The sequence below is a fragment of the Triturus cristatus genome, chromosome 2_1, assembly GCF_964204655.1.
Source record: "Triturus cristatus chromosome 2_1, aTriCri1.1, whole genome shotgun sequence".
Taxonomy (NCBI): domain Eukaryota; kingdom Metazoa; phylum Chordata; class Amphibia; order Caudata; family Salamandridae; genus Triturus; species Triturus cristatus.
In genome coordinates, this window is record NC_140581.1 from 459614045 (window position 1) to 459628166 (window position 14122).

Sequence of the window (14122 nt, forward strand, 5' to 3'; positions counted from 1 at the left end):
AATAGGCCGAGCAAGTGAACCAAACTGCCAGAGATGTGGACATGGGGGGGGCGACTTTTACCACACCGTTTTGAGAGTGTACTAAAATACAGGCCTATTGGAGGAGGATATTGCAGGAACTGGGCAATATACTAGAAGTTGTTATACCCTTGAACACTAGCATTGGTTGTGGTGAAAAGGGATGTAGCAAGAAATTGGGGAGCCATAAATGCTCCATTATTCTGCGAATGGAAAGCGGAGATGGACATGTATATGGCAGCAGAAAGGGTCACTCATAAGGCGATGGGGTGCCCGAAGAAATTATGCAGGGTATGGGGCAAATGGAGGAAATATTATGGCTTTGATGTTGTAGTGGGAGATGATTAATTTAATCCCGAGGGATGTTCCTCTCAGGCTCAATGACAGGTAAAGTGCCCCTAGCATCTAAGGGAAAGAGAAACCCTGCGGAATTACGATACAATTATGTGGGCTTTTTAATGTTGAACTCTCCAAAGCCCTGCCGTGGCTATAAATGTACAGTCTGATGTATGGATTACTAATGCACAACACTGCATGATTGTAACCGATCTTGTTATGGTGTGTTTTTCTTTTGTTTGCAAAAATATAATAAAAACATTTTTTCTAAAACAAAAAACTGTGACTACCGGGCTGGCACCATGTCAGTCCGTTTTATTAAACTTTAATGTGACACATGCTCAAAGCACAAATGCGCAAAACACGTGTAACAACTTCACAAAAACCTGTCTGCCTGACGCCTGTGCCTGACTCGGTGCGTCACAGGCAGGCAGACAGCAGGACTGGGGCAGGATTCCGCAATTGTTTTAAAATGGTAAGTAACATTGCTACTGCTGTTACTTAGCATTTTAAAACAAATGCGGTATGCGGATGCTGGACGGCGTGGTTGCCTGTCTTAACATTAGTTTGTTTTACTAGTAATGACACGCAGCGCGCTAGCCAATGTAGATAGCAAGGTTGCCATGGCTTCAAGACAAGTTAAGTGAAATGAGCATGTTTGTTTCAGAACAATGGCAAAGATCTTAAATTGTGTTATATCAATGGAACAGCTCTTCCAAAGCCATGCACGCACCTTTGAGTTGTTGGACAAATTGTTTGTTTTGCATTTATAATGAAGTATGAGAGGCAAAACTACATGTACCAGAATGCAATAGGGGAACTAGAAACTACCACTTTAACACAAGAGAACGTGGCTTCTGTTACCATTTGTGTACATGCACAGCAGGTAACTGTGCACGAACAGACACGCAGTGTGCATACAGAGAAATCACAGTATACAGACATAGCACTCATGGTGTGTGCAAACAGCACACGGGGAACACCTTGTTCACCTACTCTGGGCATAGATGCATCATGCCTACAGATAACGCATAGTACAAGACATAATGTTTGTGGCATTTACCCAGAGCATATGGCGCATAAACACCCACAAAGGAGACTGAATGTACAGCATTCACAAAAGGCGCGCAGGTACACAGCACAGAAAGTATGCCCGCATAACGAATGACGGAGGGAACACACACAAAAAAAAAACACAAAATGCATTCCCTTAGAGTAAAACCCCACCAGTAATCACAAGAGCTGCATGAGAGCTATCATTGACTATTGAGGCAGCTTTTGGGGTGTAAGAATTTAGGGGTCCCCCCCCCCCTTTAACTTCGTCTCCACGTCAAGCAATGCCATAAGTCTATAGTTTACTGGATCTGAGGTCTGGCTTTAGAGACAGCTGTAGCTGTTTGCCAGACTGTCATTTTCCCAATAAATAAATAAATAAATAAATATTTTTCGTCAGCAGGCTGCATCCATTGGTCTGCTGCATTGTCATTCACATTTTGCTTCTGCCCACCACAGCATACAGCCTGGGGCAATGGGTTAGGCCACTTTACCCTGTGCCTTCCTTCATTTTGAGAGGTTGCACAACTGCTATGCACATTGCCACATCCACCCACAAACAGTTCCTTTCTCTTCAGTGATATACCTGGTTCCAAGTGTGCTTTTTAGTTTAAGTTACTTTGTTACATTAATTTTAAATAGCAGCAACTTATTTTGCCTACACTTCGGGTGCCCAGTTAGAAGGGGATTTGTTTTTGGTCCCATTTTTAAAGATATAAAGTGTTAATTCGACACTAAGCTGCCAGTGGCTTGGTTAGCTGGCAAAGTTTTCTCATCTCCTTCACAATTAATAATAAAATGCATATGACTAAAATGCTTCTGTATAAGCAGATCATTAGTTAGATGTCCACATCTGTGAATGTTTTTTTTAATACATTATAAATATGTGATAGATTCTTTCATTAATAACAGAAAACAGCTATTACACTAGTCTGCCAATTACAAACAGGTTATACCGCTTCTGCCATCTCAAATTTACACAGAGGCCCAATAGTGCAAAAGAATAGAGCTGCAAGAGAAAGCATGTAGGGGAAAAAGACATGGTTTTTGAGCCATTATTCTTGAATCGAACTGACCGTATGTTTCACCATACATTTTTTGTACCTACAAGTTTCCCAAATTCAGATACTCCTCCTGTCTTTTTTTTCAATATTTACGAAAGAGGTAGTTTTACCTGCTGTGCATACTATGCAAATGATCACTTGCTGTTGTTCTTATAAACTCACATAATACAAAAGTTATTACTGTGAGCAAACATGCGGTCATTGGAAAAAAAGTATTTTCCCATCCCCTGCCCACATAAAAAATCTGTCCCCAAGATACCAAAAGGCACAATACACAACTAAAATAAAGCTAAAGTTAAGCTAATTTACAAATCTCAAAACCTTTTGCACAGATAATACATCTAAATCAGCTCCGTGCAATTTGCACTATAAGCCTTACCTTTCAGCAAATGTCAAATATTAAATTTACCTTCAATTTCAGAGTTGTCTGAATCTGTACGATTTTCATTTAATCCGTCATCTTCACAACAATCTTCTTCGACTTCAGAGTTAGTTATTTCGCCTTCTTCTGTATCACTATTGCCTTCCTCTTCATCGCTATCATCCACAGACGCAAAAGCTGCAGTAGACTGTGTGTTCTGGTCTGAGCTGTGTCTCTGTCTCAAAACGGGCTTTTCGGTTTTGTAAGTCCCATCTACAACAGAAGGGCCCCTCTTGACCCTCTTTTTTTGCGTGGAATTATCTTCTTTCTTCACTGAACCCATCTGCAGGTCAGATGTGTAATGGTATGGCAGATTGGTTACTGAAGCCTGATCTTCAACTTTGATATCCTTGGGAAAAAAATAATTGTTGGGAATAAGTAAATTGACGGCAAAATTCTAGAACTTCATGATCAAAAACTAAAGGATCAGTGAGTAGATCTAGAAGGGGCAAGACACTTGCAGTCTAAACTACATGACATTGAACTTATAACATCTCAAATGTTTACCTAATGATTGATAGCGCTTCCATAGAGGGATACACTTTCCATTATTATTTCTTTCCTATACATTTTTTAGCTTTCTTACTACACTGGGAGATAGTACACCTTCCTCTTAAAGGAAAGGAACATTTATACTCTAAAGGGGCTATCAAATGAAGATAAAACATGAAATGACATCTCCAAGTTCTGGTTAAGGAATGTTGGTTTCCTGAAAACAAACTTAACTTATATTCTGCATCTACCAATTAAGGGGTCCAATTGTCAATTGTCTACTGAAACCGTGCCCAAGTCTATATACAGCAATCGCGCTCGATGCCATATGGGAGAAATAGCTTCACAGTGTCATACCCTCTATCTAGAGAAGAATGAAAAAAAAACACTGAAGGAGACTCAAAACTTCTCTTTTGGTGAACCCTAAGAATTACTTGTAGAATAAAGAAGAACATTATTGATTACAATGAAACCCTCCTTCGGTCTCTTTTTTAACTATAAATAGATGTAGTGCCAGGGAGGAGTGCATCTTTTTGATCAGTTTTGTCTGTCAATTTTTGAGGAACCCTATACATACGGATCTTGATCTATAGATTACTGTTAATGTCACAGTAGTATCACTCATTGAGAGATAACTTAATCTGTCCATTAACATTCCTGGCCCATAGATTTGGCTAGTATTGTTAGATACGCTTAAAACCAAGCCTTTACATATTCCTGTATACCTTGGCTTCCTTGTTGAAGTAATGCAACAAGTTAATTATTAGCTGTACCACAAATAAGTTTTAATTAGGAGGAACGTTAAACAAAAGTCAAATGAACTGAGTTAAAACAGAGCTAATGTAATTGGTAAACATGGTGTGCTATGTATGATAAGCTAGGGATTTTTAATGCAATTAAGTGAGGTCAGAACAATCCTTGCAGACTCTGTTGTTCACATTACACAATCCTTAAAATGCAGTATTACTACGTTCAGCAGTTTGCAGTTCATATGAAACACTGAAGATAATCACCATGTACAAAGGTTTCTCCCAACATACAACAAATCTATCATCTTCTCTTTTTCGAGTAGGTATCTTCTTTCTCTACATTTTGTGGGCCACACATGGGAATCCCTCCAGTAGCCATACGTACAACTTCAATGTGTCCAGTGTTTTCTAGTATGTTACATCACCCCCCCCCACTTTGCATACTGCAACTGTATCGCTCCGTGAAAAAAAGCAGAATTTAAACTGTAAGACATCCTGGTAGTGGTTATTACTGCTGCTATCATTTAAATTTTTCTTACTCTAAACCATTATTCTTTTGCAGATGAGGCCTTCACAAATGTGTACAAATCTACAAATACAGTCTAAGTATTTCAACAGTAGCAAAACAAGTGTTAGTTTGTTTGTTCACTTACAATCTAAATCTACTTTTAAACAATGTAACCAAAACATAAAATATCAAAGGTGGAATATGCTTGGGAATGATTACCTTGCCAATATGTGGAGCTGTGCCACACAGCTCCGGCTGTTTTTTTGTCCTCTTTTTCTCTTGGTTCATCTGATGTGTCATCATCTGGCTAGATGTCAGGTCAACACGTGAGTGAAACAGGTACTGTTCACTATCGGCATCAAAGTAATAATAGGACCCAGAGTTTGGATCATAATAAAGCTGATTTTCCTATCAAATGGACATACAAAAATAAGACATTTAGCAGTTTAGTCAAATGTAAATTAATGAAATGCGATCAAACCCACAGAAGATTGCAGGATTTTATAAATTACTAAAATGTGAAAACAAAACTCCTTTCGGACTATGCTTAAAATGATAAGAAAAGTAAGAAGATATGCTGGGTATTAGGCAATGCTATAATCAAAACAGTTCATCAATATGATTTCCTCGGAGTCTTGATTGATACCACTCTATCCTGGACTAACCATCTTTCAACCGGAAAACTCAAATCCACTATTACGACTAAATCAATTATGAAATTTGCAAAACTATTTGGAGGTAGAGCAATTGGTTCATCCCTTAAAAACAAAGAATGAAACTCACTCCTTTACAACTTTATGCCTTAGATGGTAAGACTATAACTGATCTTGAGAAAACCTATGTATAGAGTATCCAACAACTCATACATCTTGAAACGCTACCCCTCATTGTGTTATTAGGCTGGAGCTGAAACAAAAATGTTTACTATCACTCAACATTTTACCAGGGGTGGGCAATGAGAAACATCCCATGGATGACTTCAAGTTGCAAAGAATTATGAGTACAACACGTATCCACACCCCACACACATAGACAAAGGGAGACAGACTTGGAGGCTTCCATCCGGATGTCTGCTAGTGCTCTGCATTCCGGGTGGCATCGCTGATGCAAATAGCCAAGTTGCTTTTCATCAATCAATTTGATCAGGAGTAAGTGGGCAGACCGGAGTGCCTTAGAGGGAGAGGGCTGTGGGAGAAGTGCTCGGGGGGCATGAGAAGGGAAGTACCACGGATGGAAGGGTAGTGCCTTGGGGGCTCTTGGAAAGGGGCAGAAGGGAGTGCCTCATTTCCCATAGTAGTGTGAAATAAAATAGGTAATTGCTTACAATGAGAGAATAACAATTCACCTATATAAAAAAGAAAGCTAAATCTCCTAATAGATGTGACAACCATATTAATAAACTGCCAACCTTTCTTCAGTTGAATGATTTCTCGATGTAGACCTATTCCAATTTCTGCCCATCTCTGTAAACCAAACAACCTCTAGAGGTCGAGTGAGTTAGAGGCCTTTGAAAAGTTCAGGGGTACAAGAAGTATAGCCTCACCCTAGAGCAAAATCTCCAGAGCATGATTTGAACATACACCAGACTAGTCTACATCCATATTCATTATAGAAATCCTGCCTGGAAATCAGCCAAGATCCCACGTTCTTCTAGGAAAGGCTGCAACTAAATTGGTAGCGAGGGCACTGAATAAGGGTTTTAACAATAGGCCAATCAATGATTTAGATTCTTTAAAGAATTAAATGAAGCATTCATTCCTATTGCCACATTCCCCAAAAGTGCACATAATACATAGAGCATACGTACAGAATCATAGTAGAAGCCAGTGCTATGGTCATAGTACAATCCAGTGTTTTCATCATAAATAAACCCTGTCTGTGATACAGCAGCTTCAGCAGTCGCCCGCAAACTTTCAGCCAGTGATGATGGGGTCTCTGCTTTCTGCAAAAGGAACACAGAAAACTCAAGTAAGTACAAACATAAGCTGTTTACCATTGTCAGTGAATCTGAATAGTTAATTTAGTGATATCATGGAATTTGAGAACTAGCTTATAAACCAGGTAATTATGATTTGAGTTCTCCATCCAGCCCTTTACTCTTAACACAAATTAAATGATACTGTAAATTAATTCTAAGTCAGGACAGGGCCTGATTTCTTGCTTAACCTATGCTTCTTTGTAGTGGGCCACAGGACTGCCTAGTGCCCTCATTACATGGCTGTAAACAAATTTTAATAAGTGTGCCACTGTGGGCGGAGCGTTCCTCCAAATGCACTATTGTGCTCCTCCTCCCATCGGGATTCTTGTAGAGCAGTGCGTATGCCGGGCAGCGGTCTCTCCTGGGATTCCTTATCTTGGAACAGTGCGCCAACTGCAGAGCCCTTGATATCATCCTCCCACCACCCCAGAGTCAAGACGCCCCAGTCAGAGGTCCATATAACACTAAACAAAAAAAAGAGAACAAATGTACACAGGAGTCTGTATAATATAATTTCCTGTGCGGATGGGTGTCCCTTGGCTGAGGACCTGATTGAGCCCTAGGGGCTGCAATAATGTTCCCTGCTGCTACCTGTATAATTCAAATGTCTCCCTCATTAAGCAGGACTCTACAGAGAGGTCCTCTCATGTCTCCCTCTGTTCAGTAGTACCGTCCCCCCACCACGGAGAAGACACTCCTGCGGCTAGAGCCGAACTACTGCAAACCCCTTTTTTGATGGAACTCCCATGACCCTCACATGCTCCACCAACCGATGCACCCCGCAAGGCCAAAGGGAAGAGGAAGCATTTGGAGGCTGTTGATCTTGGCACTTCCGGCAAACTGAAAGAAACCTTCTGCCCATCCAAGCTAACGCTCAGGGCCCCACAGCCAATACCGATCCTCCTATGGGTCCCGATGCAGGGAGAATAGGCTTGGAAGCCTTCCACACTCCCACCCCTGAATCCCTCTCTCAAAGGAGACGACTCCCCTGGCTACTCATAATGAATGGTTTGGCTTCCGACACCCTGCCAAAGGGAATGGGGACCAAGCAAAAGTCTCAGATAAACTAAGCCAGGAGGACATACTCCATTCTAGGTTCTCTGAATGGCCCCCAGAGAGAAAGTGGCCGACTATGTGGTGGGTGGGTATCACAAATCCCCTGGTAAAGGGATCAGCCACCGCCCGAGGGCAGAATACCCCCCATCAGTGTCTGGACGGCAAAGTGGCCCTCACGCCCATGACAGATGTCAAAAAGTCTACATTCCTGGCCAAATACATTCAGGACCCCAAGAAGGGCATCCACCGTTTATGGCGCTAATGCTAGGATAAACTCCCGGACATCACCGGCCCCCTTACAAAGACACTTGATATGGCTGAGGAAGCACAAGAGTCTGGTTTCCTCATATCACCCAACATTTTGTCCAGCTGGGAGCAATGGTTGATGATCTCCCTAGATAACGCCAATTGCTCTGTGGAGAGGCACTGGTCTTTACTGATTAAAGCCAATCCCAAGTTGCGGATAGTCGGTAATGTGGTCCATGGGGGGAGGGGCAGGAGGCTTATTTGGAGACCCCTTTATCAAGGAATTAGGGGCGTTGATGGCTACATTTACCTCCCTAGACAAGACTTAGGCCTCTAGCAAGAGGATACTCACTCCAAAGCTTTTTCCTGGGGACGGTAGTGGCAGGGGGTACACAGCTAGCCATTTCTCTCAACAGTCCCCACTCATGGGTCAAGGACAGTAGCAAGGCTGATGGCAGGACCCTCCAAGCTTCAGCAGGTTTTCCCCCTTCAGACACTACCTGAGACACAGGGCATCCAGAGGCCATTTCTGTGGTGGAGGCACACAAAATGCAACCAAAGGTATGTGTGCTTTATTCTTCCCAGTCAGAAGTGAGCGGACGGTTGGCTGTCTTTTCCTGTGACCGAGGCGTTTTGACCTCAGTCGCATAAGTACTCCATATGGTGCAAGGCTTCCAGAAAGAATTCTATGGGTCCCCAACGCAGACTTCAAAGCCTCGCCCTCTAGTCTTTTCGGACTGATACAGCAGCCGCATCGAGAAAGAAGTAGCAGCTTTACTAGAGAAGAGCACAATAACCTTTACCTCTTTCAACCAAAAGGATTCTTCTGGAGCAACTTCTTCTGGGAGGAAAAAAGTTAATGTCTGGTGATCAATCTCTGGGAGTTAAATGAGTGGCTAGTATTTCACCACTTCAAGATGGAGGGCATACATCTCCTAAGGAATTTATAGAGGTTGGACACCTAGATGGTTCGCTTAGATCTCAAAGATGCCTATCTCATTATTCCTATCATCTCAGGTTTCTGCAGTTTTACTGGAAGGCCAACATTTTTTAATTCACCTTCCTCTCATTCAGCACCCTGGTATTCAAACCAGTGACGGAATACCTACAGTCTTATAATCTATCTCAACAATATTCTTCTGATGGATCAATGCTAAACAACCCTGCTGAAGCACATTCAAGGATTGGTGTCTCTTCTGCAGCATCTGAGTTTCATCATAAACAGGAAATAATCAATTCTCATTCCATCACAGCAGATTACATTTCTGGGGTTTGTCAGAGATTCCATGACAGCGAAGCTCAGTCTTCCCTCCAGTACAATCGCGGAAATCAGACAAGTACTATGCAAGACTATGGTATGACTGAGCACATCATTACAGAAAACTGTCCATCTGGTTGGCTGCCTCTCCTCATCCATATTCCTAGGTACACTCCACTACAGGGCCCTGCAACATCTCAAGGCTCATCACCTATACTACGGACTCATGTTATTGCAGGAAGTCCCTGTATCAGGGGTGACCAAGGAGGAAATAGGCTGGTGGCTCTCCCGCTTGAAAGCATGGAACGAGAAAGCAATATTCAGCTCCAAATAAGATCTTATTATCGTATAGGATGCTCGGCGCATGGGTTGAGGTACTCGCTGTGGCAGGAGGCATGTGGTCCTGATCTTGTTATTGAATCGGATGCCAGTCACGTCGGCTCGGATACCTGCTGTGGCAATTTCCCCACAGGAGGCTGGATTGTGGTCTGCTCACGAACAACAGCTGCACATCAACTGCCTGGAATTCTATGTCAGGACCGGAGGCGAGGATTATGCTATCCTTTCTTCACTTTATTGAACAGCAGCCATTTGTAGATAGTAAACAAACTACTATTCCCATGAACCATCGGGAATAGACAAACAAAAAACAATAGAGCTTGTCCATGGTAGTGTCCCATCTTCTGTCCAATCACTGCCCCCCCCCCCCAAGGGCTGACAGTCCTCTGTCTCTGTCTACTCCTCCTCTTTCTTCGCTGCTTGCAGCCAAGATAAGTCATGTTTTTTGCTTCTCTGTGTATGGTATTTGCTTTGTATTTATTCACTGTAATTGTGCCTAGCGGCGATTCCGCTATTGTTATTTTTCCTTGTGGCGCGTTGCGCTGTGAGCTCTGTGTCTTTATCTGCCTCACCCAGTTTCCCTCACTGCTCGTGCGTTAGCGGCTCACGCGCACCACTGTTTGAAGTGGGCGCGCGTTCGCCGAGTTTCCCGCTGCATTCTTTGATTCTGTGGTTGTTTGCTTTTTTCCCACAGGTTTGTGTTTAGTGTGGGTCCGCCACTAATCGGCGGCCCGCATCCAGCCGTGGGAGCGTCGGAGCTCCGTAGCGGCTGTGCATTGGTGCTGCGGTGACGTCTGTCAGCCACCAGAGGGCGCCCAGGTGCGCGCTCGCCCGCATTGTGCGTCCCGGTCTCGGCGCTTTCACCGCACTGCAGAGACCGGAGCCGCATCGCCGTGGGGAGTTTTCTTGGTCTTGCCTGCTCTTGACACCCTTGACCCGGGTCTGTTGTTGCCATTAGGCAGTTCTTGTGATTTACACCCCCTTGAACGCCTGAAGGTTAATTTCTGGGTCTGTATACTGCCATTAGGCAGCCTGTGGCAGTTTGCTTCTCAGCATTGTAAACGCTCTGGTAGGTTTTCAGAGTCAGTATTGCAGTCACTCTGCAGAGACCCTTGAGCAGGTTGCCCTACAGATTATATTGCACCTGGGCTGTTGGGTCTCGGGCTTCACGCCCTGTGTTTACTTGCGAACATTGTCCATCCCTATTGTTGGTTGACACCCAGCCCCCCTTATCAACGAGGCATAACACCTCTTGTAGCGCCCACTCTTAGCCGCTACTTACCTTCCTACATACCTGTCTTTTGCTATGGAGGGTTATGAAGACGACGTGGGACGATTAATTGTATGATTCTGTGGATGCGTCCATATATAAGGCAGTTGAGCAGGCCATGACCCCTCTTGAGGAGAGGCTGTCACGTAAAATTGACCAAGCCTGCGATAGGCTCTCTCGGGCCGCTAACCCTCTCCCTGCTGTCCACGAGCAGTTCACTGCCTCCCCCACCCAAACGACCTAGAGAGGCTGGGGTGAATCCTGATGCTTTTAACCGTCTCAAACATGCCTTCCTGGACAGCACTGCTCCTCCAATGCCTTCTGCCACCACGGGGGACGGTGACCAGGGTGATGATGGCGACAATGCCGAGCCATCACACCCGTGGCGTCCCTCTCGCTGCTCCCCTCCTGCTCCTGATGGACAAGCTGCCGGACAAGCTGCTTCTTCCGCTGCTGAACAAAACCTGTGCACGGACATGCTCAATCAGGACGATATTCTCCATCCAAGTTGCTCTGACTGGGCTCCCTCGGAGAAGGTTGCCCACTACGTAGCTAGTCGGATACGCCGCCCCTTTGAGCCAGCTACCCAAAATAGTCTTCAGGCGGAGTGCCCCCGTCCTTCCCTTGAGGGGAAAGTGGCTGCCACGCCCGACATTGACCCTAGAATGGCCACTTTTCTGCAAAAATTAGTCAAAAAGACCCTAAGAAGTGCATTGACCGGTCTTGGCGGGCTTGCCAAGACAAACTGCTGGATATTTTGGGGCCAGTTACCAAAATACTGGATATGGCCGAGGAGGCTAAGGCCTCAGGTTCCCTGATTCCCCCAGACAATCTTTCCTCATGGGCCCACCGCGTAGTGGTGTTTTGGGAAACGCCAACTGTGCGATATCTACAGAGCGGCGCAGGCCTCTGCTCATTTAGGTAATCCCAAGTTGGGAGACCTGGCCGACTCGGAGGCGGGCGCCATTGCTCAGGGTGGCCTCTTTGGTGAGCCTTTCATCAAGGAACTTGGCAAGTTCGTCAATACCTTTACCTCCCTCGACAGAGCCCAAACTTCGATCAGGAAGGTGTTTCGCCCTCAGGTTTTCCGAGGGGCCGAACGAGGTAGGGGCCGCTCGTCCGGCCGTCCCAACCAGCAAAGAGGTCAAGGCTCCTCCAGGCAGTACCAAGACCAGGCCCGCTTCGGCAACTTTTAGCCCACGCGTGGACGACGAGGCAAGAACAGAGGCGGTAGAGGTGGCGGCGCCTCCAGCTCTTCCGGTGAGTGTTCTCCCTTCTTCCCTTCTAAAAGTGGGGGGACGTCTGGCGCTTTTTTTCCCGGTTTGGACTTCCATCACGGGGAACGCTTGAGTTTTGCAAACCGTGTGGGGCTTTCGCATAGAGTTTCATGGGGAACCGCTACAGCAGTGCCACCGCGTGCATTATGCTTCTCCGCTGTGGAGGCCAAGTTGGTCGACCGAGAGGTTCAGTCTCTCCTTTACAAGGAGGCGATAGTACAGTCTCTACCTCACCCAAGGGGATTTCTCAGCAACCTCTTCCGGGTGGACAAACCGGATGGGGGTCAGAGGCCGGTCATCAATTTGCAAGAGTTCAATGAGTGGCTGGTTTACCGCCACTTCAAGATGGAGGGCATCCATCTGCTGCGCGATATTCTTCACCCCAACAACTGGATGGTGCGCCTCGACCTCAAGGATGCTTATCTCGCGATCCCAATCTTCCAACCTCACCGGCGGTTTCTACAGTTTTGTTGGCGGGACAAGGTGTACGAGTTTGCCACTCTTCCGTTCGGCCTGTCCTCCGCCGCTTGGTGTTTCACCAAGGTTCTTCGACCGGTCATCGAGCGCCTTCGTGCCTCGGGCATGCGGCTCATTGTCTACCTTGACGACATCCTCCGGATGGCGCAGGACCCCGGCACCCTCTCTCGTCACCTCCAGTTGGCGGTCAATCTCCTTCAGAGCCTTGGGTTTGTGATCAACGAATCCAAATCCACTCTGGTTCCTTTGCAGAAAGTGTTTTTTCTTGGATTTTCAATAGACCCTTTGTGGAGGCCACCCGCAGCCTACCCTGACCGCAAGCTGACGAAGATCCGTCACGAGCTTCGAAGGGCTCTCGCCCAGCCTCAGATATCACTCCGGCAGCTAACTCGCATTGTGGGCCTCCTTTCGCTTCCATACAGGCTATATTTCCGGGTCCGCTCCACTACAGAGCCATTCAGCGGCTCAACGCTACGCATCTGCGACGAGGCCGCTCTTATTCCCACAAAGTGAGTCTTTCAGCGGACGCCACAGAGGAAATTCACTGGTGGCTCGCAAACATGGAAGCCTGGAATGGTCGAGCAATTTTCGGTTCTGCACCGGATATTGTTATCGAGTCCGACGCGAGCAGGCCCGGTTGGGGCGCGAGGTGTGGCGACTTCTTCACGGGCGGTGTGTGGTCTCCGCAGGAGCGACGGTTACACATCAACTGTCTGGAGCTGTTGGCAGGGTCGTTTGCGATCCAGTGCTGGACAAGGATTCAATTCGGTCCTGTGTCGTTCAAAAAATGGACAACGTCTCAGCGGTTCGCTATATAAATCATCTCGGAGGCACGCGTTCCAAAGCTCTCTCAGACCTGGCGGCGAATTTGTGGCAGTATTGCCTGGATCACCAGATCTCAGTGTCTGCAGAGTATCTTCCCGGTCAAGACAACCAGGTAGCAGACTTCCAATCTCGTCATTTCCACGACGTGAGTCTTTGGAAGCTACATCCGGGGGTGTTCGCGGACCTCCAGAGTATCTGGGGCCCCTTCTCAGTAGACCTTTTCGCATCTTGCTTGGATCACCAGCTTCCCCGATTCTTCAGTTGGAAGCCGGATCCTCTGGCAGAGAAGACAGATGCGTTCCTGCAGAACTGGCAGGAGGAAGCGGGTTATGCCTTTCCCCCCGTTTGCCATGATCACCCAGGTGTCAGCCCAGGTGCGGCGGCAACAAGCGAGCATGGTGCTGATTTCAACGATTTGGAGGTCGCAAGTTTGGTTTCTGGTTCTTCTGGAACTTTCTTGGAATTTTCCAATCCCTCTCCCCCTTTTTCCGTCTCTCCTTCTCAATCCGAACGGAGTACCTCATCCGCTGATAGAGCAGGGCTCCCTATCCCTGATGGCATGGCGGATTACAGGGGATGATGGGCGGTCCCGGGCTTTTCGGGAGCGGCTGAAAAGTTAATGTCCAAGGCCTGGGTGGACAGTACTATCAAAAGATATCGTGGTGTCGTTGGTGTCTGCGACGGAGTGTCGATCCCGTGGCAGCAAATGTAACTTACATCCTCAATTTTTTGGCGGCGTTAACGGAAGAGGGCTT

The 14122-nt window shown here is 46.1% G+C and overlaps 1 protein-coding gene across 4 annotated transcripts in view; it reads right to left on the minus strand.

Annotated features, from left to right (window-relative positions):
• AGGF1 (angiogenic factor with G-patch and FHA domains 1) overlaps window positions 1–14122 on the minus strand; it is a 499672-nt gene that overhangs the window by 393730 nt on the left and 91820 nt on the right. For all 4 annotated transcript variants that reach the window (XM_085632277.1, XM_085632275.1, XM_085632276.1 and 1 more), the window contains exons 4-6: window positions 6449–6583; window positions 4861–5049; window positions 2881–3241 (exon numbers count right to left, since the gene is read on the minus strand). In XM_085632277.1, the coding sequence (XP_085488403.1) occupies window positions 2881–3241; window positions 4861–5049; window positions 6449–6583 (685 nt within the window). The remainder of the gene's footprint in view (window positions 1–2880; window positions 3242–4860; window positions 5050–6448; window positions 6584–14122) is intronic.